We start from the raw sequence: 26,329 nt of genomic DNA on the forward strand, positions 1-26,329 counted from the left end.
TTTTTTTTTTCCTGGTCTTTTGTTTCTATATTTTCTGATTTTGTGTTTTTATGGGTTTTGTTTTTGTGTGTGTTTCATGCCTTTCTTTTCTTTTCTTTTTTTTTTTTTAATTCTGTTTTTTGTTTGTTTTGTTTGGCTGTTTTTTAAACAGAAAGAGAACAAGGTCTTAGAGTTAGGTGGAGAGAATCTGGGAGGAGATGAGGAAGAGGAAACTGTGATCAGAATATATTGTATAAAATATTTAATTTCAGGCTTAAGAGATAGCTCAGAGGTTAAGAGCACTGGCTGCTCTTCCAAAGGTCCTGAGTTCAAATTACATCAACCACATCATGACTCACAACCATCTATAATGAGATCTGGTGCCCTCTTCTATTGTGAAGGTGTATATGTAGGCAGAACATTGCATATAATAAAAAAATAAATAAATAATAAATGAATAATTTACAAATTATTTATAATAATAATGAATTAATTAATAATTTATAATAAACGAATTAATTAATTAATTTCAGTCAAAAAATGTAGCCAAGATTCCCTGTTAGAATTACCTATTATAGTTTGATGAATACTTGTTTTCTCCTACATCCAATGTCCATCCCCTTTGTCTTTCTAAGTGAGGATTGATCCTCTTATCCCAGGTCCTCTATCTTGCTTATCTTCTTTAGGTGTACAGATTTTAGTTTGTTTATCCTGTCTTATGTGTCTATGTAAGTGAGTATATACCATGTATGTCTTTCTGCTTTTGGGATACCTCACTGAGGATGATCGTTTCTAGGTAGGTCCCACCATTTGCCTGCAAATTTCATGATTTCCTCATTTTTAATTGCTGAGTAGTATTCCATTGTGTAAAAGTACCACAATTTCTGTATCCATTCCTCCACTGAGATTAGGTATTTTCTTCTTCTTTTTTTGTATAATAAATAATTCAAGGATCAGCTATTGATTTTACATCCTATGGCAGTGGTTCTCAGCCTTCCTAATGCTGTGACACTTTAATACAGTTCCTCATGCTGTGGTGACCCCCAACCATAAAGTTATTTTTGTTACTACTTCATAACTATAATTTTGCCAGTGTTTAAATTGCAATGTAAATGTCTGCACTTTCCAGTGGTCTTAGGCCACCCCTATAAAAAGATCGGTTGACCTCCCCACAAAAAGAAGTCACGACCTGGAGGGTTTAGGAACAAAAGTGATATGGAAAATTTTTTTAGTGCTAAACTCAGGACTTGCTCCTGCCTTGCAAGTTCTTTACAGTGAAGCTACCCCAGCTCTTTCTTTCTTTTTTAATTTTCATTTTATCTTATTTTATTACTATTTATTTTTTAAAGTCTATTAAATTTACTCATTTTACATTCCATTCACAGCCCCTCCCTCTTCACCTCTCGGTCCTGCCCTCCCTACATTTTCCCCTTCCCCCCTTCACTTCACCTCAGAAAAGGTGAAACTACAAACTCGCCTCAGCATTATCAAGTCATGTCAGGACTGAGCTCATCCTCTTGCACTGAGGCCTGACAAGGCAGCTCAGCTAGGAGAAAGGGATCCAGTAGCAGGCAGCAGAGTCCATGTCAGATATGACCGCACTCCACTTCTAGGGGACCCACATGAATACCAAGCTGTCCATCAGCTACATATGTGCAAAGGGCCTGGGTCCAGTCCATGCGTGCCCTGTGGTTGGTGCTACTGTCTCTGTGAGTCCTCATGAGCCTTGCTTAGCTGACTCCGTTAGTCTTGAGGAGTTCTCCCCAGCTCTTAAGGAGTTTTAAGCACTCAACTGATACTTGATGGTGTTTTTGTTTTGAAATTGAATTCTTCTTTTTTTTTTTTTTTTTAACAGGAAGTTTTGGGATATAAAGTGGACTATCATGTATCCCTCTACATTGTGGCTGTATTGGAGTATATCTCAGCAGATATTTTGAAATTGGCTGGTAATTATGTTTTTAACATCCGGCATTATGAAATATCTCAGCAAGACATTAAAGTATCAATGTGTGCAGATAAGGTAAGTCTTAAAAAATAGTGAAGCTTAAATTGAATACTAATAGCTATATGGCATTTGTTGTACTCTTTTTTTTCACTCAAGTATTTATTTATTTATTAATTATAGTTTATTCACTTTGTATCCTGGCTGTAGCCCCTTTCCTCTTCTCCTCCCTGTCCAATTATCCTCTCATCTCCTCCCATGCCCCTTCCCTAGTCCACTGATAGGGGAGGTCCTCCTCCCCTTCTATCTGACCCCTATCAGGTCTCATCAGGGCTTGTGCATCATCTTTTGTGGCCTGGCAAGGCCGCACCTCCTCCCCCTCTAGAGGGAGGTGATCAAAGAGCTGACCACTGAGTTCATGTCAGAGACAACCCCTATACCCCTTACTAGGGAATCTACTTGGAAACTAAGCAGCCTATGGGCTTCCTCTGAGCAGGGGGTCTAGGTCTTCTCCATGCATGTTACTTGGTTGGATTATCGGTCTCATGCTAAACCATACTACAAGGACATTCACTCAACTATGTTCATAGGAGCTTTATTAATAATAGCCAGAATCTGGAAACAACCCAGATGTCCCTCAGCTGAGGAATGGATACAGAAATTGTGGTACATTTACACAATAGAATACTACTCAGCAATTAAAAAAGAAGGAAATCATGAAATTTGTAGGCAAATTATGGGAACTAGAAAAGATCATCCTGAGTGAGGTATCCCAGAGGCAAAAAGACACATATGGTATATACTCGCTTGTAAGTGGATATTAGCCATATAGTATAAACATAGTAAGTAAAATCTATACACCCAAAGAAGCTAGCAACAAGAAAGACCCTAGGAAAGAGGCTGAAACCTCACTCAAAAGGGAAAACAGGATAGATATTGGAAGTAGGAGAAGACAAGGAAGAGGACAGGAGCCTTCTACAGAGGACCTCTGAAAGACTCTACCCATCAGGATATCAAAGGAGGTACTGAGACTCAGCCAAACCTTGGGAAGAGTATAGGAAACCTTATGAAAGAAGAGGAAGATACTCCAAGTACCGTGTTGTACTCTTTGAAAATGAATTGTAATGAAGTTAGTTTCTTTTTTAAAATTGTGAAGACTTTTATATATTAAATTCACACACTTCACATAAAATATAAGCTGATACTAGAAATACTTCTTTCTGCAACACAAACAGTTCCTTTAGTTGTCCTGCGGATAAGAACAGGGCTTTGCACATGCCTGACAGGTGCTTTACCCCTGAGCTGTACCTTCAGCTCCTGTTCACCTTTATTCATTCTATTTACTTGAGAATCTTTTTTAATAACAGGGATTTTTAAAAAAAAACTTAGGTTTACCTGTCCTTGAGAGGGGCAGGGTAGGGAAAGAAAGCACATACCATGTGGAGATTGTGGGCAGCTTTCAGGCATCCTGTCTCTTCTACCATGTGGGGCTCGGGCTGAACCATGGCCATACATGACTTTACTGCTCAATCACTGTCCCTGCTTGTTTTGGAGACAGGATTTCTCTGTATGGCCTACGTTGGCCTTGAACTCACTGGATAGCTCAGGCCAGTCTTAAATTCATGATCAGCCTGATTTAGGCTCTGAAGTGCTAGAATTATCAGCATGCACCACCATATTTGGTTTCATTTTTTATTATTTTTTTTGTAGTAATGATGTCACTAGGTTATTGTTTTTCTGCTTTAAAGCCATAGTCTCACTGTATATTCCCAGGTAGCTTGAAACTTGCTTTGTAGACCAGGCTGATCTTGAATTTATAGAGGTTCCCTATCTTCTGCTTCTTAAGTATTGGGTTTAAAGGGGTGTGCCTAAATGCCTGGCAAAATATTAGTAAAATTTATAATTTCTGATACTGGATGACAGAAAAATACTTGCAAAATACAAAATGCAAACACTTTGCATATTTGCAAAATATCGTATTTCCATGGTTCAGCATCTATGGCAGGGAGGAGAGTTCTCTTTTTCCATCAAAAGCTTTTATAGGAGGAGGCAGGGGAGGGGGAATCCATCCAGATCAGATGAAGAAAGGTGCTTTTAGATAATGTTTATTTTATTCAGTTTTTCTTTTTCTCCATTGCTTTTTAACTCTGGCTAGCCTGGAACTTGCCTAGGCTGGTGTTAACTGGGAGAGCCTCCTGCCTTTTGAGTGCTGGAATTTCTAGGCATGAGCCAGCACACACTCCTGAGTTTTGTAGTTTTCAAATGACAATATACCAGAATTGTTTCTGGTATTTTAAATACAAGCAATTTTGAAGAACATGCTTTGCTATCTCAGGACAGTTTAGGAGGATATAGGCAGAGAAAGAACTTGCCACGAAGTTATTGCCCCGATCATTCTTTTCTTGATTACAAACTCATCTTTCTTCTTCTTCATAAGTACTGCTTGAGGGAAAATTCTGTCTTCCATTTCCTTCTTTCCTCCTTTTGCTCCTTTCATATTGCCTCAAGTACCTGTCCTGAACAAGGAAAGTACAAAACTAAAAAAGACAGCAATCTGTGCTAAAAGGAATATGTGTTAGTGTGAAATGAAAACGTCATAAACAAATAACTCAGCACAAGGTGACTGAAACATTATACCAGTAAATCCGGTGTGCAGTGGAGAAAGTAATCAACTCATGACAGACTCTAGGAAGACTTGACAGAGTAGATTGCTGAAGCTGGGTCTCTGGCTTAGCACTAGCTGGTGGTTGTCAGCCTTGGCTGTTCATTAGCATCACAAGGAAGTTTTAGAGAATACTGGTGTTTGCAGAGGTTTAAATGGCCTGAGTTAGACTCCCAAGCCACATTATTGTTTAAAAATGCTTTTTTTTTTAACCTATATTTGAAATTTATTATTCTATGCTGTAATTTAAAAACTGATTTTCACTTGGATTTTCTTATATAAATGTGTCATTTTTATTTTGACTTCTAACATCATGATTTCATACTTTTTGATACTTTAAAAGTGACTTAAGCTGACAAGAAACTGGAAGTACAGTACAGAGTAGCCCATTGCATTATGAGTCATTTTGAGAGTAAACTACCAGCTTAGGATGTTCTGCTAACAAGAACATTTCCCTACAGTACAGTAGTGAGAGCGTCAGAATCCAGCACATTGGCACATGAGAGGTGTGTGACCTCAGATCCCGCTGCTGTCTCACCAGTTGCTCCAGGGGATCCTCTATAGCAAGTGATTAGTCCAGAGTCGTAACACTTTTCTCCTAGAGAAATTCCATTCTTCTTTAACTTTTATGACTTTGACACTTGAGAACTATGGGTCAATTGTTAATGTACAGTGGTCCTCGAATTGAAAATTTTCTGATGTTATGTTTTGGCTAGAATCAGGTTACAGTTTTCAGCATGAATTCATAGAAGTGTACTATGTTCTCATTTTATTTCCAAAAAATATGAAATATTTTTGAAATAATATGAAATATTATCACACTTTAGTTTACTTATTTTTTTCATTTAAATATGGATTTACAGGTTCTTATTTTATTCAGTGGGCCATAGTTAGTTATTTAGATGTTCAGATTATCCCAGATTTGATCAGGTCAGGTGGAAGCTCCAACTTTACTTATTTCTGTCATTTTTTGAATAATTTTTTTGTTTACTTTAGTATAAATTGACAAATTGTAAGTTTTATACTTCAGCTTACACTGTGGCTATGACTTATAAATACTGTGTGAAATAAGCTTATACCGTATCTGTCAACTCAGATATGTGTATTTGTGGTGAGAACATTTGAAACTTATTCTTTTAGCAATTTTGAAATGTACAGTATATTGTTCTTGGATATATTCTCTATGCTGTGCATTAGGTATAATTTTTTTTTTTTTTGGTCTATTTGAGACCTTTTGGCCCTTACCTCTCATTTCCTTCCCCAGGCTCCGACTCTGTTTCTGTGCTCTTCTGTGCTCTATGTTCCTGTAAACACAGTTATCTTAAGCATGTAGTGTTTGTCTTTTGGGAGCACTCTAATTCAGCAGTAGACAGTGTAGGTTCATCTTCTTCAATATGACACTGTCCAAGCTGAGAAAGAGTTGTTTCCTAAAAAACAATAATAACAACAAAACTTTAGATCCTTTGTAGGAGAGTATGGTATGTGGAAACCCAAGATGTGCTCACTAGAGATGCTTATTGCTGTTGGGGCACTCCATCTGTCTCTGTCGTTCTGTCTCTGTCTGTCGCTCTCTCTTATACACAGATACACATGCACAGACACTAACCCACTCCCCTTGCTTCTCAGCTCTCTAGTCTATAAGGTTTCACTTTAGTCTTCCCTTTTCATATTGTACCTCCCTTCTTTGGCATTGAAGAATCTGTCTTTTTAAAATATATTAATTAATTAGTTATTACTATTGTAGACCACATTCTTCTACCTCCTCAGACTCCCAGGACTTTGTGTCAAGTTGTCCTCTGATAGGAATAACCTCTATGCCGGTTGATCATGTTCCCCAATGTCAGGCTGTGTCTTTTCCACCCACCCATTCTGTCTCTTCTCTTTTCTTTTTTAAGATTTATGTATTAATTGTTTTTATGTGTAAGTATATGTACTTGTGAGTTTATATGACCAAGTGCATGCAATATCTACAGAGAGCAGTGTCTACAGAGGGCAGTGGCATTGGATCCCCTGGAACTAGAGTTAAAAGCAGTTGTGAACTCCCTAATGTAAGTGCTGGGAACTGAACACAGGTCCTCTGCAAGAGCAGTTAGCACCTTTGACTGCAGCATCTCTCCAACACCCCCGCCCCTTCCTTTTAAAAAATTTTTCAGTCAGGGTTTCTCTGTGTGGCCCTGGCTGTTCTGGACTTACTTTGTAGACCAGGCTAGCCTCGAACTCATAGAGATCTTCCTGCCTCTGCCTCCCTGAGTGCTGGGATTACAAGTGTGCACCATCTCACTGAGCCCTCCCACCCCTTCTTACAGTGCTCTGGTCCCAACACGCTGAACTGAAATACCACAACTTCTCACCCTCTGCCTTGCAGGCACTCCTATCTTATTTGTCTTGTCCATCCTCTTCCTTCAGAGACCAAAAACAGACTGTGCAGGACACTGTGACTCTGAACCAGTGAGCCTTCTCTCCAGCTCCTACACTGACTTTTAAAATTAATGGCAATTATCTTGATTTGGTTTTGCCATCACAAACTGTAATAAGATGGCCTTCTTCCAGCTTTATAAGCTCTTCTCTTACAGTCTTGGGATTAACTTTTTAGTCCGCTGTCACCCTGGTCACTTACTGACTCTGCAGACACCTGAGCCCCTTAGGACTTTCATAAATGAGGGACTTTTTTGCTTTTCATTTCTTCAACTCATGCTATGTATTTTAAAATGTATAAGCTTAGCTCAGATTTAACTACAAAATTCAGATTGTTTTAAAAATTGTTATACATAAAGATATTTTAAAAATCTAATTCTAGCATTCATTTTTGATATCCTGTCCAGCTTTTGCTAGTATTTGTAAGGTCAAGAAACTTTGTTTTAGTTGAAATTATTCAATAAAATATTTTAAAAGGGCAATATAAGGAATAAGATTTTAAACAAATTAAAGACATCCTTCTAGGTTTAAAATGTACTACTTTTCTTGTACTGTTTTACCTCTTGTCCAGTTTAATATCAACAAATATGTTAAGAGCCAGCCAAAAAGCCAGCCAAAAACTGGGTATGGTGATACATGCCTGTAATTTTAACACTCAGGCATCATAGGCAGGAGGATTGCTCCAAGTTTGAGGATAGCCTGGTTTCCATAGAAAATTCAACTAATTCTAGGCTACACATTAGTACTCTGCTTCAGAATGATGAAACAATAGCAATCCCCCAAGAACTCACAAAAGCTAGATGGTAACTGTTGTAGTTTCTCTTGCAACTATTCAGTTTTACCCTGGTAGCATGCAAAAATAGCCATAAACAAATGAGCATGGGCTGTGTTCCAGTGAAACTTCAAGAAAATAGACAGTGGGCAGGATTTGGCATGTGTACCATAGTTTGCTGATCCTGGTTTCAGACTTCCTTTTCATAATCTCCTGTTTGTCACAAGAGACAGTCACGTGCTTAGCTAAAAATGCAGATGACTATATTTGTGATTCTAGTTAAGTGAGTGAATTAATGAGATTGTTTGACATGGTATGATCTGTAAATCTAAACTGGCTTCAAGAGCTCACAAACCATATGTTTAATAACTATTTGAGAAACTGATTTCTAGAGATGTTTAATTTGCTAGACAAAAAATATGAGAACATTTTTTTTTACATTAAAAAGCAATATGTGACTGTTACAGAGTGTTCTGAGACATCACAGATTACTGAGAGCAATCACATCACAAGAAAGAGGGTGGAATTAACTTTGATCATAACTGTCACTGCTGAGAAAAGTAGGATTTAAACTGCCAGAGTAGAACATAGGCTAAGGGAGATTGCTGTTTAAGATGGGAGAAAAGGGGGGCAGAGGGCTTCTCGAAGAAGTTTTACTTGTTAGGCCTTGTCATGATAGGAATCGGGTATCTTGTCTTATTCTTATGTGGTAATAACTCCATCTGTTTGAAAACCTCTGTCTGTCTGTCTGCCTAATATTTGTTTATTTGTAAGGTCTTGCTGAAATTCTTAAGTTAGCTTCATGTTTGCAGTCCCTTGTCTCATCCTTCCAAGTAGCTGAGTTTGTAAGATTGTCTTCACACCCAGCTTGGCTCTGCTTGCTTATTCCTGTTTTAAACATGACTCCTAGAATGCTTTGTATTATGCTGGGTTGTTTGCTTGTCCTAGTCACCATACAGTAAGCAGCTCACTGTGCTGTGTTCTCTGACCACAGTCCAAAGTAGCAGGTGTAAGCAAGCCTTGATTGTGAGCCTTCATCAGTCTTTCTTCTTTTGACATTGATTGTCTCAAGAGTGGTATTTTATGACAGTGACAGAAAACTGAGACAAGGACTAATACAGCACAAGATCAAAACTCCCACATTGAAATGTTAAAGGAGTCAGGCAGGTGTAGCATAATGATATATATAAGAAACAAACAAAAATTAGGGCAAACTGAAAGGTATATACACATAAAATAAAAGTTACTGTTTAATACCAGATATTTTCTTTTTGAACAAAGTCTGAAATCTAGATGTCTGTCTGTCTTATCTATCTGTCTGTCTGTCTGTTTTTTTGAGACAGGGTTTTTCCATATAGCCATGGCTATCCTGGAACTCTCCTTAGGCCAGACTGGCCTTGAACTCACAGAGACTCACCTGCCTCTGCTTACCGAGTGCTGGGACTAAAGGTGTGTGTCACCACTGCCCGGCTGAAATCTAGATTTTATGTGAGATTTTTGGATCTGTAAAAGTTGTTACAGCCTTTAGTTTTCTACCATCCCTACAGCCTTTACGCCACTCCCCAAATCCTGTTAACTCTTAACCCATAAGTCCTTCTTAATCTGGTCACTTTCCTATATTCCCGTCTAGACCGTCTGTCTCACATATTCAGTCCCCACCCATCTTTACATCACTTAGTGCAAATGAAAACCTCACACAGCTTTTCAGAGTCTGCACCATTGCCCGGCTGCTGTGCTGTTTCTTATTTCCTTCAGTCACTCTGATAGTTTATAACCAAGCCCTTTAAGCAAACACTTTTTTGTGCATGGTTTTTAATCCTTAGACAGTAATTTTCTAATTGGAGAAAACATGAACAGAAATTTCAGTGAAAATTGGGCAATTCTGTAGGAAAGATAGACGATTGCTAGTAGACAGAGCAGGGTGTGGGGTCCAGTACCCGCTTTTTGTGTATTAAGCCAGTAATTTATTCCCAGAAGACTATCTGTCAAAGGTTCCATACTTCGCCAAAGTTTCATGGCTAGGGACCAAGGCTGTAACACGCGGTCTTTGGGGCCATGTTGTTTGTTTTTAATATGGCTGGATGTTTAGCCTGCATTTATATAAGTGCATGCAGTGCCCACAGAGGTCAGAGAGTGTAATGGGTCCCTTGGAAATGGTGTTACAGACAACAGTGAGCTGCTGTGTGGGTGCTGGGAACCAGACCTTGCTACTTTACAAAAGCAGCAAGTTCTCCTAATCACTGAGCCATCCTTTCCAAGGGGGAAAGGGTTTTTAAATAGAGAACAGTGAGCTGTTCAAAACTAGAGAAGCTAGACATGGATTTTTATGCTTATAATTCTAGCACTTAGGAATTTGGTCCAAAAGGATGACAAATTTGAGGCTAGCCTGGTCTAGTAACAAGACTTTATCTCAGAAAAACAAGCCCAAAAGTACTAGAGAACAAGAATGCAAAGGCATAGCACTAGATCTGTAGGAAGGAAGGAATTAGTGAGTTTGATAATGAATGAGCCTGGGAATTAGAGGGAATGAGCACCACAGACCATTCTGAAAAGATATCTTGTGGAGAAAAGAGGAAGGTTGCTCTTCTGTGTATTTTTTGTTGCACATTCAGTTATTTTGTATTTCTGTTTGCAATCTGATTTCATACAAATATTGCTTATACAGGTCCCTTGGCCTCCTCGGGTCTAAGGTGGACAGGAGTTGGAAGAAGTGTTACTCAGTGACAAAGAGGGTAGCTTTCATAGAACCGGAAATGAAAAGAAAGATTTGAGAATGCCACAGGCTGTGAGGTTAGGAGAGCAAGTTGTGGTTAAATTGTGACTTGCTTTATCTTAGAGAAATTAAGATCTTATGCAGAAGACAATAAATCCAGATCATCTTCATATAAGGCGTGAAATAAATTTATCTTTAGGAATACAGCTTTTGAAAAAGGGCTTGGGAAAGGCCTGTGGTAAATAGATCAAATTGTGAGATTCATGTGCCACTGTAAGAAATGGCGACTGTTTAAAGCGTAGACGAGGCTGATCACAGTGGCTACTCCTGCAAACTCAACACTTAGGAAGCTGAGGCAGGAGACAGCTACAACCTCAGCGCTAGCCTTGCCTTCATAGTGATTTCTAGGCCAGCCTGAACTACAGGGTGAGTCCTTGTCAAGAAAAGAAAAAAAAAAAAAAAAAGCCGGCATGGTGCACACCTTTAGTCCCAGCACTTGGAGACAGAGGCAGGCAGATCTCTGTGAATTTGAGGCTAGCCTGGGCTACAGAGTGATTTCAAGGCAGCCAGCCAGGACTGCATAATGAGATCCTGTCTCAAAAAACAAAGCACACTAAAACCAAATGGAAAAACGAAACCAAACAAACAGCAATAACAAAACAGAGGTACATGGGAGAACTGACAAGTTTTTAAAACTTCTGAGTGACAGTCATCAGGGCCAGAGGGCAGCGTTTTTTATCCATTACTGTGGTTCAGCAAGAGTTGGTACAATTTCTGGTGACAGGTAGACCTTTTGCTGAATGAATGAATGTTATCTTTTATTATTATAGTTTTCTCTCTGACAAGACTTTCTTTTCAGGGGAATACCTTTCTTTTTTTCCCCCTGAACTCTTAAAAATAAAATGATTTAGTGTTTATTTCCGTCATTTATGTTGAGGTCTGAAAACCGCTTTCGAAAGTTAGTTCTGCTCTTTTCCCTTGTACTGTCACATTCTCAGGCTTGGCAGCCAGCGGCACCCTGCTGAGCCCTCTTTCCCAGCTCCTTTCCCTTTTGAAAAAGTACAATATGTTTACCATTTTTATTTATTTTTATGTGTGTGAGTTTCTTACCTGCTTGTATGTATGTGCTTGGGTCCTGCAGAGGTTAAAAGAAGGCTTGGGATTCCCTGAAACTGAACTGCATCTTGACCACTTGCACCTCCAACTCCCCACAGGAGCTCCCAACTCCTCCCTCTCATTCCCGCAGGCATCCCCAATGTGTCCCTCTCCCCAACTCAACCTTTCCTTGTACTTTTTAAAATTATTTCTGATTTATGTGAATGTATGTACCTACATCAGTTTCTGTGCACCAAATGGGCACATGCACCCATAGTGGCCAGCGAGTGTCAAATCCTTTGGAACTGGTGTTACAGGTGGTTGTGAACCTCCTGGTATTGGTGCTGGGAATCGGACCTGTGTCCTCTCCAAAATCAGTAAGCATTCTTAACCACTGAGCCATTTTCCAGGTCTTTCCTGAACTCTTTTTCTTTTTAAATAATTTATTTATTTTTATTTTATGTGTATTAATGTGAAGGTGTCAGACCCCTTGGAATGAATTGGTGTTAGAGACAGTTGTGAGCTGACATATGGGTGCTGGGAATTGAACCTAGGTCCTTTGTAAGAGCAAACAGTGCTCTTAACCACTGAGCCATCTCTCCAGCCCCCTTTTCTGAACTCTTAGCAGTACTTTCAATCAGTTTTGAATACATAATTAACTAGGTCCAATGAGAAAAAACAGTGTTAAGGTATCGAGTCACCTTATTCCCGTTGCTTTCGATTTATGAATATTTCTTGCCTATTGGCTGACATGCACACTGTTACATACACACACATACATACAAATACACATGCATAAAGTAATAATGACAGAAATGTTTGTTAAGTACAGATATAATTTTCATAAAAAATCTTTCTGATACAAGGTTGAGAGAGAACACTGCTTTAGATAACTTCACACTACCGTAGATGATCCCCTGCCTTTATAATGATACTTCCTTTCTCCTCAGTTCTACTCGGGTGAGTGCTGCCTTCTTTGTGACACAGCAAGGAGTTTTGGATACCAGTTATTTGCTGGACATCATCAATCCTTCTTCTTGTCATGTTTTACATGGGAAGAGTACGCCTTTCATAGGAATAAGTACTCACCTGTGATCACAGTGTCTAGGTCATGGACTGTGGCTTTGGCTCAGATTGTTCTTCCCTAAAAGCAAGCTCCTTTTGCTAATGCACACCTCTGTGTGTGTGGGTGTATGTCAGTGTACACATATGACCTTACACTATCCAGGTGGTCATCCCTCATCCTGACTTTCCCCTAAATTTTCTAATATAAATTTGTGTGTGCAATATATAGTTCTTACTGCTCAACAATGTTTTCATTGCAAGTACTTGGAGACAACTTTATAAAAGGAAGGAAAGTAACTCCTCATTACTGATTTGTACTTTCCAGGTTTTGATGGACATGTTTGATCAGGATGATGATATAGGCTTGGTTTCTCTCTGTGAAGATGAACCTAGTTCTTCTGGTGAGCTAAACTATTATGACCTTGTCAGAACCGAAATCGCAGAAGAAAGACAGTATCTACGAGAACTGAATATGATCATTAAAGTATTCCGGGAAGCCTTTCTTTCAGACAAAAAGTTGTTCAAGTCTTCTGTAAGTACTTTGGGCACTGGAAAGTATCCCTGTGGGTATCCCTCAAGCAAATAGCAGGTTAAGATTCATATTAGTGTATTGTTTACCTCACTAGTGTATAAAATTTCTTTCACAAATCTCTGAGCCAAACCATCTGAATTATTATACAGATGTAAGTGCAGTGACAGTAGAGATTCAAGAGGAGGGATTTTCATTGGAATGATGACATTTTCTGCTGTACAATAAGAGGTTAGTCAGATGTGATGACATGTAGTCATTCATTTAGGATGGTGAAGAAATGGTCTAGAAGGCATGTGCTCCCTGCCTTCTGCTGGGAGCTTTAAGGCAGCAAGCTTTAACTGTGGACATTTTAAAATTTTGGGGGGTGGTGGTGCTGTTTTGTTTTATTTTTGAGGCAGAGTCTCTCTATGTAGCTCTGGCTGGCCTAGAGCTTACTTTGTAGTCCAGATTGACTTTGAGCTCACAGAGATCCACCTGCTTCTGCCTTAAAAGTGCTGAGATTAAAGGTATGTGCCACCAAGCTCATATAACAGTGGAACTTTGGATAATTTTATTTATTTACTTGTGCATGAGAGTGTTTTGCCCACATGTGTGTTTGTGTACCACATCTGTGCAAGGTGACTGTGGAAGAAAGAAGAGGACACTGGGCCCCCTGGCACTGGAGTTAGAGATGGTTGTGAGCTACCATGTGGGTGCTGCTAAATGAACCTGGTCCTCCAGAAAAGCAGCGGATCACTGCTCTTAACCACTGGGCCATCCGGCCAGCCCCAACAGCATGGAGTTTAAAAGGGAACATATTAAAATAATGCAAGTGAAGAATCAAAGGTAGTGGTCTTCTGTTTGCAGACAGGGTGGGGATAATATGAGTGGCCTGGATTCAGAGTGCTGTGGCCCTCTTTTCTCTCTGTAGCATCTAAACTCACTCTCTCAGGGTGTGGCTCATGACCATAGGGCCTGAATTCAAAATACGGAGGCAGGAGAATTGGGAGGTGCAGTCCTACTAGGGAAATACTGTCTCAAGGTAAGCAAATGAAAACCAGGTCAACCCTAAAAAAACCCAGCTACAAAAACACGCTTTTTTAAAAGATTTTTTTTTCTTTCCTTCTTTTAGCAATGGTGTATTGCTCTCTAAGTATGTTTGACTTCTATTTTAAAATATTTAGTCTTGAGTTTATCTGTTTTATGCCTCCTAAGTTCTTCACCACAGTCACATTTTTAAATACACAGGCACAGCACTCAGGCACAGCTGTGAAAACTTCAGACCTGAGGGCTTTTACTCTTTTCTAGCAGAATGATTAAAATGCTAACTCAAGGTGTTTTAATTGACCTTGAGTTGTTTCTTTTGATGCATTTTAGTTCAATAATGTTGCCAACTCCTGTTGAAGATGTTAAACTGTTGCCAGCATTTTTTTTTATGTACTATTCAGTTTTGTTTGATCCATATAAATATGTGACATATTTAGGCCAGACATTATTGTTTCTACTTTTTTGGTGTAAAATCATCGAATTAGTTAAATTCATTATAGCACTTGGGCTTGAATTTGAGTTCTAGTACAATATAAAGTGGTTTTCTATGACAATATTAAGAATAAAAGTAGCAAATATTATTGGTTAATATTATCTTTCCTGTATCACACTAGTTTTCATTTGTCTCTTTTCTAGCAGATTTGCTAGACAGTCTCTGTTATAGTGAAGGTTAGAAGAAAGAATTTCTTTTTTTTCTTCGATGTATCTAGTATAAACTTTCTCCCACATAGACTGTAGTGTGAACTATTCAGTTAAAGACCATCTAAGATCAGAGAATAGTTCTTGGCAAATGTTGAAAAAGAAAAAAAAAATGAGTTAAAATTGATGTCAGTTACAATGCATGTAGCCATGGGCAAATTCTCTGACTCTCTGGTACCTCTGTTCTCATTTGTGATACGGGGATGTTGAAGGTACCAATCTAATAAGACTGTGTGAAGCAACTTTGTCACCCGGGAAATTCCCAGTGTTTCTGGAGCTCCAGGACAAAGGCCACACATACTCATACTATGATACAAAAGTAGTAATGCTAGAATTTAGCTTGAGGGTTGGCTGTGTTCCACAGCCATTATGTTCCCATTACAAGACATTAGGATAAGTGGTTGACTGGAGCCTAAGTAGTAAGTATTGTGATCTGTTTGTTTCCACAGAGCTCATGACTTAACCTAAGTACAACAGTGATTCAAGTGTGGCAGTTTAATGACACCTTTAGTTCCTTTCAAAACCTAGAACATGAGCAATAAATTGAACAACCATATTACATCTAGATTAGGAGTCATTTTCATTCTGATCCTAGCCATTGTTGTTAGTTTACTCTCTGAGACCTTCATTCTTTTACCATCTCAGCCAATTTCAAACATAAATACCAGTGTTATTTTATATAAGGAAATGTTCATGATGTATGAGACTTGAGGATTATAAATTCAATCTATCTAGAATTTATATTTTCTAGTATATTTACATCCTCTGGTTCAAGAGCTTCTTAAAATTGTCATTGTATTCATGGTTGACATGTCTTTCATTAGACCAGGTGAAAATACATTTTTAACACTTCTATATATTGTGTGTGCATGCATGCGTGTGTATACACACACAAACATATACGTGCACATGGAGGACAACCTGTGGGAACGGGTTCTTTCTTCACCATATATGTCCTGGAGCTGGAACTCAGATGACTCTGCGCCAGCTGAGCCATCCTACTACTCCCCTCCTGTTGAGACAGGTTCTGTCTGTGAGCCTGGAGCTCATTTATTCTGCTAGGCTGGTCCTGGAGCAGCAGGGAGCCAGCTGGTTCTGCCCCTCTCCCCAGGATCACAAATGCACACCAGCACACCTGGCCCGAATGCTGGGCTCTGAACTCAAGTCTTTATGCCTGTGTGGTATACACTCAGCCATCTCCTCAGCCCACTTCTGTTTCGTGTGGTAATGTGTAAGCATGATTCTCACCCTTAACCTCTTTTCTTTTTCAGGAAATTGAAAAGATTTTCAGTAACATTTCAGATATACACGAATTGACTGTGAAACTTTTAGGTTTAATTGAAGACACAGTAGAAATGACAGATGAAAGTAGTCCTCATCCATTAGCTGGCAGCTGTTTTGAAGATTTAGCAGAGGTAAGTATACAAAACCACTTTCAACAGTCATTAAAGTCTTAAAATTGTATCAAGAAATTTCATATTTTTTGTAAAATTCAGAGGCTCTGCTGACTACTATAAAAAATACTCAAGGTTCAGTTATGTTTGCAGCTTTGAACTTACAACCCTGATGTCCTAGTGTAAAATGAACTTTTATTTGCCTGTTTCAGTTGTCTCGGAGGCTTACTGTCCGTCTGCTAACCTATGCCTAGTCCTGGAAGCTTCTAGTCTCCATACTATCTAACCTAGGCCTAGAATGTTTTCAGCCTCTGAGACTTACTGCTGAATAAACTCACACTGACTTGTCCTTACTGTGCTCTGGGCTGGCTGGTTCAACTCAGCCGTTCTGACTCAAACTCCTCTCCCAGCTGATTTATTCAATCTGGCTTCTCTCTAGGCTCCTGAATTGATCTCCAACTAACCCCAACAATCTTTTCTAATCTTCTGGCTCCTTCTCTTTCTCTGGCTCATTCAGTCTTCACCTACGTTCTTTCTCTGAAACCTGTCTCTCTATGACTATCCTGGTAAAACTGCCTCCTCTCTCCTCATTCTCATACACAAGCTCCCTTATGTAGCTTCCCTTTTCTCTAAATTCTCTTGAAAGTTGGGCATATTTGATTTGATTATGTCAAATCTTTCTCTGATTTGTCACTTTTTCTGCCACTCAATTAGACATCACTTTCAAACATGGGTGCTTCCTAACTTTTATCTTCATTTTTGAGATTAAAGGCATATATTACCACACCTGCATCTAAACTTGTCTTTACCGAAACTTGTGCTATAACACGCTGGCCTTGAACTGAGATCTGCTTGCTTCTGTCTCCTGGATTACAGGTGTGTTTAAGGTCTTTGGATAGGATCTCTTGCCAGAGCAGCTATGTTCTGAATTAAAATTCCTCTACACCCTAGCCTCTCAGGTAGCTAGGATGCAAGAGCATGCTTGTGCCTAGCTTCTGAAACTTTCTTTATAGTGTACTTATGGTAGCGCTTATTGTGAAAGCTTATATACTAATAACATGCAGGAATTCTTTAATACTAAGTTAATACATTTAAGGTAAAGAAAACAATGTTGATACTATTCTTTAGCTTTTGTGGTTTTTAGACTTCATTTTTAAAAATCAAAGGCCTTTTGAAATCTCATTTTGTTCTTTTAAATGATTGTAAAAATGATATACATTTTTGTAAACGTGTTAAATTGAAATATAAATATGGCTACTATGACTTATAACATTCTTTTTTAAATTGTTTATTTTATATGTTTGGATGTGTGCATGTATGTCTGTGTACCACGTGTATGCAGTACCCAAGGAGGCCATTACAGAGAGTATGAGCTACCATGTGGGTACTGAGTCTTGAGCCCAGGTCTTCTGGAAGGGCAGCTAATGTTCTTAACCACTGAGCCATCTCTCTAGCCCCCTACATTTATCCTTATATAAATATGCTCTGTGCATTTTATAAAGCTATGTGTATATTTACAAGAATAATATTCTCTTGTTTTGTGTTTTTCATTCTGTCATATTTTCCATGTTAGTAAATATACTTAAGCATAATTTTTAAGTATAAAATTACAAATATATAGGGCTGGCAAGATGGGTAAGCAAGTAAAGGTGCTTGCCAGCAAGACTTACAACCTGGTTAATCCTCAGACCCACATAGAAAGAAAGAACTGACTTCTGCAAGTTGTCTTCTGACTGCCACTTGCTCACTGCAGCATGTGGACACGAGGACACACACAAGTAACATTTTTACACAGTATAAGTGTGTTATTGTTATGATGAATGAGTATATATGTTGTACTTATATTACCTGTTTAAAAAAAAAAAAAACATGTTGGGATCTTCACACACTCAATGGCCATTTTCCCCCTATGGAAATTGGTTCTTTTTTATGGCTAATAATTCTTTATTTAAAAAGTATACATTTATGAGTATATGTTTTTATTTATTTATTTATTTATTTATTTCAATTTATTCACTTTGTATCCCTTCTGCAGCCCCCTCTCTCATCCTCTCCCAGTCCCACCCACCCTCTCTTATCTCCTCCCATGCCCCTCTCCTAGCCCCCTGATAGGGAGGTCCTCCTCCTCTTTTATCTGACCCTAGCCTATCAGGTCTCATCAAGACTGGCTGCATCATCTTCCTCTGTGGCTTGGCAAGGCTGCTCCCCCCAGTGGGTGGTGATCAAAGAGTTGACCACTGAGTCCATGTCAGAGACAGCCACTGTTCCCCTTACTAGAGAACCCACTCAGAAACTGAGCAGCTTATGGGCTTCCTCTGAGCAGGGGTTCTAGGTCCTCTCGATACATGGTCCTTGGTTGGAGTATTGGTCTCTGCAGCCCCCTGGTACATTTACACAATTGAATACTACTCAGCAATTAAAAACAAGGAAATCATGAAATTTACAGGCAAATGGTGGGATCTAGAAAAGATCATCCTGGGCTGGAGAGATGGCTTGGAGGTTACGAGCACTGGCTACTCTTCCAGAGGTCCTGAGTTCAATTCCCAGCAACCACATCTATAATCATCTATAATGGGATCTGATGCTCTGTTCTGTCATACACGTGTACATGCAGCTAAAAGCTCTCATATGCATAAATAAATAAATATATTTTTAAAGGGGCATGTGTGCAGAAGGGGGAGGGAAGGTGGGATTGGGAGGGGCTAATGGGGGGGATACAAAGTGAATAAAGTGTAATTAATTTAAAAAAAAAAAGAAAAGAAAATCATCCTGAGTGAGGTATCCCAGAAGCAGAAAGACACATATGGTATATACTCACTTATAAGTGGATATTAGCTTAACATACTAAATAAACATACTAAAATAAGCATACTAAAATCTATAGTGCTAAAGAAGCTAAACAACAAGTAGGACCCTAGGGAAGATGCTTAATCCTCATTCAGAAGTAGAAGAGAAGGAATAGGACAGGAGCCTATCACAAAGGCTCTGAAAGACTCTATCCACCAGGGCATTAAAGGAGATACTGAGACTCATAGCCAAACTTTGGGCAGAGTGCTGGCAACCCTATGGAAGAAAAGTGAGATAGAAGGACCTGGAGGGAACAGGAACTTCACAAAGGAGAACAGAGGAAATTGGTTCTTTAAAAGTTTTGCTTTAGATTTCATATACAATAATCACCTACTTCCATAATCTCTGCCTGTATCTTCTGAAAATAGAGTTCACTTTTATTTTGTCCATTTTGTTCCTGAGCATTAGCTTGTGTTTGTTTCTGATTTTTGAGACACAGAATCCTGCTGCAAATCTCATACTGACCTTTAACTTTCAGTTCTCTTGTGTCAGCCTTCTGAATGTGGGGTTACAGGCCTGAGTTTCAGTGTCTGGTTCAGCCTTTGTTCTTAATAACATTTTATTTTGAGAGTAATTTATTGTCTCATTAATTTTCTATGCCCTAAAATGTACTTTGCTTCTAAATGCTGTATTAATTTTGTTTTAATTTTGATTATATAAGAAAATAACATTTGAATGTTAACCACTTTTTTAGTAGATGTATTTGTGTGCATGTGTGTGTGTATGCGTGTAATGTGTGTATGCATGTAGAGGCCAGAGAACAACTTGCAAGAGTTGGTTCTGCTTTCTGTCCTATGGGTCCCATGAATCTTTAAGTTACTAGGCTTGGTGGCGAGTTTCTTTGTCTGCTGAGCCATCCCGCTGACTGTATTTTAATTATTTATAAATATGTAGTTCACTAAGTAGTTCAGTGATTGTAAATAAATTCTTAATATTATATCATCATGACCAGCCAAAACTAATTCATCATCTCAAAAATAAAACCACCCAGTGAACAGTAATAGGATCCTTCCCCTGCACACTACACTCTCCCCCACCCCCCGCCCCAGCTCCTGGTAGCCACTCATCATCTTCCATCTCTGTAAATAAGTGGGCTCATAGGATGTTTGTCCTCTCTGGCTTTTTGGTTCATTTAGCATAATGCTGTAAGGTTAGCCATGCTGGTGCATGTCAGACCACCATTTCTTCTCTGGATGAGTGATGTTCTGATACATGCTCCACCTAGTTAGAACATCCTGCAGATCTGAAGGCTGACATACCCTGAAATCTATCACTCTGAACCTGCACTAAGAAATTGGGATTTTCAATTTGTAGACTAGAGATACTTTCATAGACTTAACCAGTAAAGTCTATGTAAGTATTCCAAAACCCCAAAAACCTCTAAAATCGGAAACACTTCTGTGTTTGAAGCATGTCTCAGAGGGAATGCACAGCCTGTATCATATTCATGTTTTGTTGTTCCATTTTTAAGAATGCTGTTTAATGCTGTAGTGTTTTCCGTTAATGCAGCATATATAAGAATACTGGATCATGTGGTGAATTTGTCTTAGTTTTTGAAGGGCTGGGCTGTATTTTAACATTCCTAGCAGTGGACAGGAATTCTGCTTTCTCAGTGTCTACCTAGCTAAAACATGTTGGTATTTGTTTATTCTGCTTTATAAGACCCCTGGTTTATTTTCTTAAAAAATGTATATATTTATGTCTGTGTGTGAGCATGTACGTCAGTGCATCACATGTGTGTCTGGTACCTGTGGAGCCTGGAAGAGGCCATCAGATCCTTTGAAACTGGCACAACAGATGGTTGTCCAGTGGGTGAGAGCTGGACTCTGGGCCTCTGGAAGAGCAGCTGGTGCTCTTAACTTCTAGCTCTTGCTCCAGTCCCTTATTTTGTATTTTTAAGGTACAAAAAGGAAATAAATGTCTTAACTAAACTTTAAGATTATTGATCATTCTTATACATTTTTATAAATATATTTTATATTTTTATAAATATAATTTTTATAAATATGGACTTAAACAGTTTTTGTGTTATTAGTTTACTGTGTATTTACTCTTTTGTAATTTTGGAAACTGTAGAGTAGATAAGACAAAGGTATTCATTTTAATTCCTTTAAGAATAGCATTTAGGGGCTGGAGAGATGGCTCAGTGTTAAGAGCACTGGCTTTTCTTCCAGAGGACCTGGGTTCTATTCCTAGCACCCACATGGCAGCTCAAAACTGTTTGTAATTCCATTTCCATGGGATCCGACACCCTCACAGATAAACATGCAGGCAAAACACCAATGCACATGCAATAAATAATAAATTGTTTAAAAATAAAGACTGGTCAATTTAAAAAAAATAGCATTTAGTAAATTTATTCCAACATAAGTAACTTTGCATTTATAGCTTTCTTTTACGAACAAATAGGCTTAAAATTTTCTAGAGATAAAATATGCATTTTAATAGTTGGGTACCATAAAAATCAGTTATTTAGTCTTAAGGCTTGTTACTATTTATCTGTTGTTTAAGGTCCATGATTAATATTTTTAAAAAATGTATCCCCTGTACCATAACTATTATTTTCTCAGAAAAGTAGAAAAAAGTCATAAGATGTAGCTGGAAACATGAACAAAATCTTGTCATTATATAATCTGTACCATATTAGTATTAAATGTTTTCCTTAAACCTAACTCTCTGTGCTTTTTAAAAACAGGAGCAAGCTTTTGATCCCTATGAAACGCTCTCGCAGGACATCCTTTCACCAGAGTTTCATGACCACTTCAGTAAGTTGATGGCCAGACCTGCAGTTGCTTTACACTTTCAGGTAAACTTGAGTTCAGTTTTGTTACTATTTTTATCGTGAAATAAAGAAATGCTTCATTATCTTTCTAAAGAAAGTGGGGAAAGTCTTATTAGTCCTTCAAATCCTTTGTGTGTGTGTGCATGCGTGCATGTGTGTACATGCAAGAATGTCTACGTGCATGTGTGTGGTGAGGAAAAAATGTCAGATGTTGTCTCTTAGGTTCTGTCCACATTTTTATTGGAGACAGTCTCTCCCTGGCCTGGAATCTACTTAGCAGGCTAGTGGGCTAGCCAGCAAGTGTGTGGCTCTGCCTCCTCACCTCCTCCACACTGGGCCTGTAAGCACAGGGCACTATGCCCAGCTTTCTTCACCTGAGTGCTGGGGTCTAACTCAAGATCTGGTACTTCCAAGAAAAGCGCCCTGGCCTCAAGGTCTTTCGGTCTGTTCTTAATGTAGAACATCCACACTTAGTAGACAGGGATATAGAGAGGAAGCTGAAATGCTATTTTAGGAACTGTGGGGGAACGATAAGGATAAATTAATAGTTCAGAATAATTTCATATGTAACAATACTTCTTCCGCAGTCATACAGCTTAAAGGAAGGTAGAGAAATGGCTCAGCCTCAGGAGAGCTTGCTGCTCTTGTAGAGAATTGAAGTTCAGTTCCTGGGTCCCCCACATTGGGTGGCTCAAAATTGTCTGTCACTCCAGCTCCAGGATCTGATAACCCCTCTTCTGGACTCCATAGGCACCTACATGTGCGTAAATAGAAAATTGAATCTTCTTTTCAAAGGAGACAGATACCTTATAAAAAGAGTATAAATACTTTCTAGGTTAGATGAAGATAAGTAGAGTCAGATAGAATTACAGCTTTATTCTGTCAACATTTATGAACGTTATGCTGCATAGACGGTATTTGACAGCTTGTTAATTATGGAGACTTCTGGGACAGCTCTTTCCTCCTACATGCTCCTCAGACAAGCAAACAAGTGAAGCAGCCTTATGTCTCTCCAGCTACTCTTCCTTTCTTTTTTCACTGGGCGGTGAGCTGTCTTTGTGTAATTTTTCACTTCTTTCTGTGTCCTAATCAAGTTACAACACTCAAAACTGCTTGGACAAAACTTACTTACTTATCCAGAGAATATTTTAGTTAAGCAGTATTTGTTAAGCCCCTTCTTGTCCCTTGGCTCCTGTAATACTCCAGTTCCTGTTGTCTCTGCTTTCTTAGTCTCCTTTGTTGTTCTTGTTCAAGTTCTGTTATCACTCCCGGCCTCAGTGCTTCCATGCTGTCTTGGTTACATCACCCCCTGTATGTGCTGCTTATTTTTAATTCTGTTTCTAGGCCATAACATTCCTGTGGGTGTGCTTGTGCATGTACTTGTGTGTGTGAAAGAGAGAGAGAGAGAATGTATCTGTATGTGTGTGTTGGACATTTTCATATAATTGACTCTCTTGAACTGTTTTTTACTGGACTATCAACCCTTCAAATATGGAGCGTGCTCTCTCTCTTTCTCTCTTTCTCTCTGTATGTATGTGTGTTCGTAGAGACTCAGGACCTGTCTGCTAGGCAAATGCTCTGCTACTGAGCTACATCCACAGCCTTTTTTCATTTTTATGTTTAAGATAGTGTACAACTACATTACACAGTACAAGCTGGTCTCAAAATTGTGATCCTTCTGTCTTGACCTCCTGAGTATCCAGGGTTACAGGTGTGTACAACAACACCTGGCTCAGATCTAACATTTGAATCTGAATGACTGTCTTCTCCCTGCCATTTTTAATAAGAATAACCTTCATTAGCCTCTAGTGTACCACCCTCAGAAATCTATCAAAGTAGAATAAAAATCTTGTTTAATGCTCAAAAGTTTACTTCAAAATGGGATTTAAAAAATCAGCTGTAATTCATATAAACCATAAACTTGGCAGCCTTTATCTTAGGACCTAGAACACTAAACACGCCAAGAATGTAGTTCTTGTTTTGTTTTTATTCTATTAGGAAGGAAGTCTAAGCTGTGTTTGTAGCTTGGTGGCAGAACACTTACCTAATGTAACATATAAAGCCCTGGTTTCGATTTCCAGGTCAAAACAAAGCAAAGCAAAGCACTAATAACCACCAGGAAGACTTTTCTGTGAGATTTGAATCTGTAGAATCTGGGGAGGGACTGGGAAGGAGGGTTTAAGGACTCAGACCCGGTGCCCTGTGCTCACCTAGCAAATGTTCTACATTCTAGTCCTTAAGGATCTGATTTTGAAAGCCTTAGCTCCAGAAAACAGTTAAATTAAGAGTTAGATAAGACCATTTTTTGTGGTCAGACTCATTTGTATTAACTTTAAATTACCATTCAGTTGAAGGGATGTATCGTTAAAAAGGAAACAAAATACATGTTTAGAAACTGTAGAGTGAAAAGTCAGGTTTGGTGATTTAAACACCTGTATTCTCACACAGGAGGCTGAAGCAGGAGAATTGCTACAAGTTTGAGGCCAGTGTGAGCTACATGAGACCCTGTCTTTAAAACAGCAGAAAACAAAAGCAAATGAGAAAATGATGTCAGGAGGCTGGGGATGTAGCTCAGTGGTAGAACATGTGCAGATCAGGCAGTCCTGGAATTGATGGCTATATAATGTATATAGCCATTATTTACACATTATACGCCCAATTATACATACATATGTATACATAAAATATATACATAAAAAGCACTATACTTCACTGATTACACATTCAACAAATGTTAGCTCATGTTATTATCAAACAAGTCTTTCTACTGAAAATTAGCAGTGCAGAAATTTGAGACTACACTTGAATAGCCATTTCACTGCAAATTAATAAAGTAGATGGTCTTTGTAGACTAGCTTTAAAGTGTTGAATTGGTCCTAGCTAGAAATACTACGCTGACTGACTCAGATCAGTAGTAAGTAGTTTAATGCTTTTCTTGTCGATGATTCAGCCGCAACAAAATGCTATCCATTGGGTAACTAAAAAGATGAAACTTGCTTCTCACTGCCCTGGAGGCTGGGGATTTCAGATTCACAATGCTGGCATATTCATGGTCTGAGGAAGGGGACTCCATGTTCCCTTAGGCCCTTATCAGGTTATCAGCCTCATTCTTGAGGATGGGGGTTAGACTTCAGTGTGATGTTTTGGAAAACAGGAGCATGCGGACCATCAAGAGCAAGTGCTAAAAGAAATTAATCTCGCCAGGCTCCTGACAAACCCTGTCTGACACGGCTGTTCATTTTGTAAGCAGAGTTAACTTTGTCAGTTGAGCTAAATGCTAGATATTTTTCATAAACAAGCTAACTCTGAATTGTTTTTATTCATTGGAGAAATATATTTTAGAAACATTTATAGTATACAACATCCTTAAATACATTCTTTGTAATTATTTGAACTTCTAATATTTCCTTTTATTTATTGGCTGTTGTTTCTTTTGTTTGTTTGTTTAATTTTTATTAATTACACTTTATTTACTTTGTATCCCCCCCATGAACACCTCCCTCCTCCCCTTCCAATCCCACCCTCCCTCCTCCTTCTCCACACATGCCCCTCCCCAAGTCCACTGATAAGGGAGGTCTTTCTCTGCTTCCTTCTGATCCTAGTCTATCAGGTCTCATCAGGACTGGCTGCATTGTCATCTTCTGTGGCCTGGTAAGGCTGCTCCCCACTCAGGGGGAGGTGATCAAAGAGCAGGCCAATCAGTTCATGTCAGAGACAACCCTGTTCCCATTACTATGGAGCCGACTTGGATACTGAACTGCCATGGGCTACATCTGTGCAGGGGTTCTAGGTAATCCCCATGAATGGTCCTTGGTTGGAGTATCAGTCTCAGAAAAGACCCCTGTGCTCAGATTTTTTAGTTCTGTTGTTCTCCTTGTGGAGCTTCTGTCCTACCCAGGTCTTACTATTTCCCACTTCTTTCATAAGATTCCCTGCATTCTGCCCAAAGGTTGGCCATAAGTCTCAGCGTCTGCTTTGATACCCTGCAGGGTAGAGCCTTTCAGAGGTCTTCTGTGTCAGGTTCCTGTCCTGTTCCCCATTTTCCTCTTCTTCTGATGTCCATCCTCTTTGCCTTTCTGAATGTGGATTGAGCCGTTTAGCTAGGGTCCTCCTTCTTGATTCATTTCTTTAGGTGTATAGATTTCGGTAGGTTTATCCATTTATCCATTTATAAATATCCATTTATGAGTGAGTATATACCCTGTGTGTTTTTCTGCTTCTGGGATACCTCACTGAGGAAGGTTTTCCAGTTCCCACCATTTGCCTGCAAATTTAAGATAGGTTCTAGGTCTGTAGCTAGAATGGCCCGTATTATGCAACCATCCTTCCTTGGCTTCCCTCAGGTGGGATTACATGTGTATGCCACTTTGACTAGCCTAACTTACAGTGAATAGCTTTTAAAATTT

General features: G+C 38.9%; 1 protein-coding gene across 1 annotated transcript in view; it reads left to right on the plus strand.

Moving 5' to 3' along the window:
• Sos2 (SOS Ras/Rho guanine nucleotide exchange factor 2) overlaps positions 1–26,329 on the plus strand; it is a 66,189-nt gene that overhangs the window by 25,759 nt on the left and 14,101 nt on the right. Inside the window, exons 4-7 of the mRNA XM_055595317.1 lie at positions 1,835–1,999; positions 12,969–13,175; positions 16,172–16,315; positions 21,837–21,947. Of these exons, the coding sequence (XP_055451292.1) occupies positions 1,835–1,999; positions 12,969–13,175; positions 16,172–16,315; positions 21,837–21,947 (627 nt within the window). The remainder of the gene's footprint in view (positions 1–1,834; positions 2,000–12,968; positions 13,176–16,171; positions 16,316–21,836; positions 21,948–26,329) is intronic.

This window comes from Psammomys obesus, unplaced genomic scaffold (assembly GCF_907164565.1).
Source record: "Psammomys obesus unplaced genomic scaffold, mPsaObe1.curated_primary_1811, whole genome shotgun sequence".
Lineage (NCBI taxonomy): Eukaryota > Metazoa > Chordata > Mammalia > Rodentia > Muridae > Psammomys > Psammomys obesus.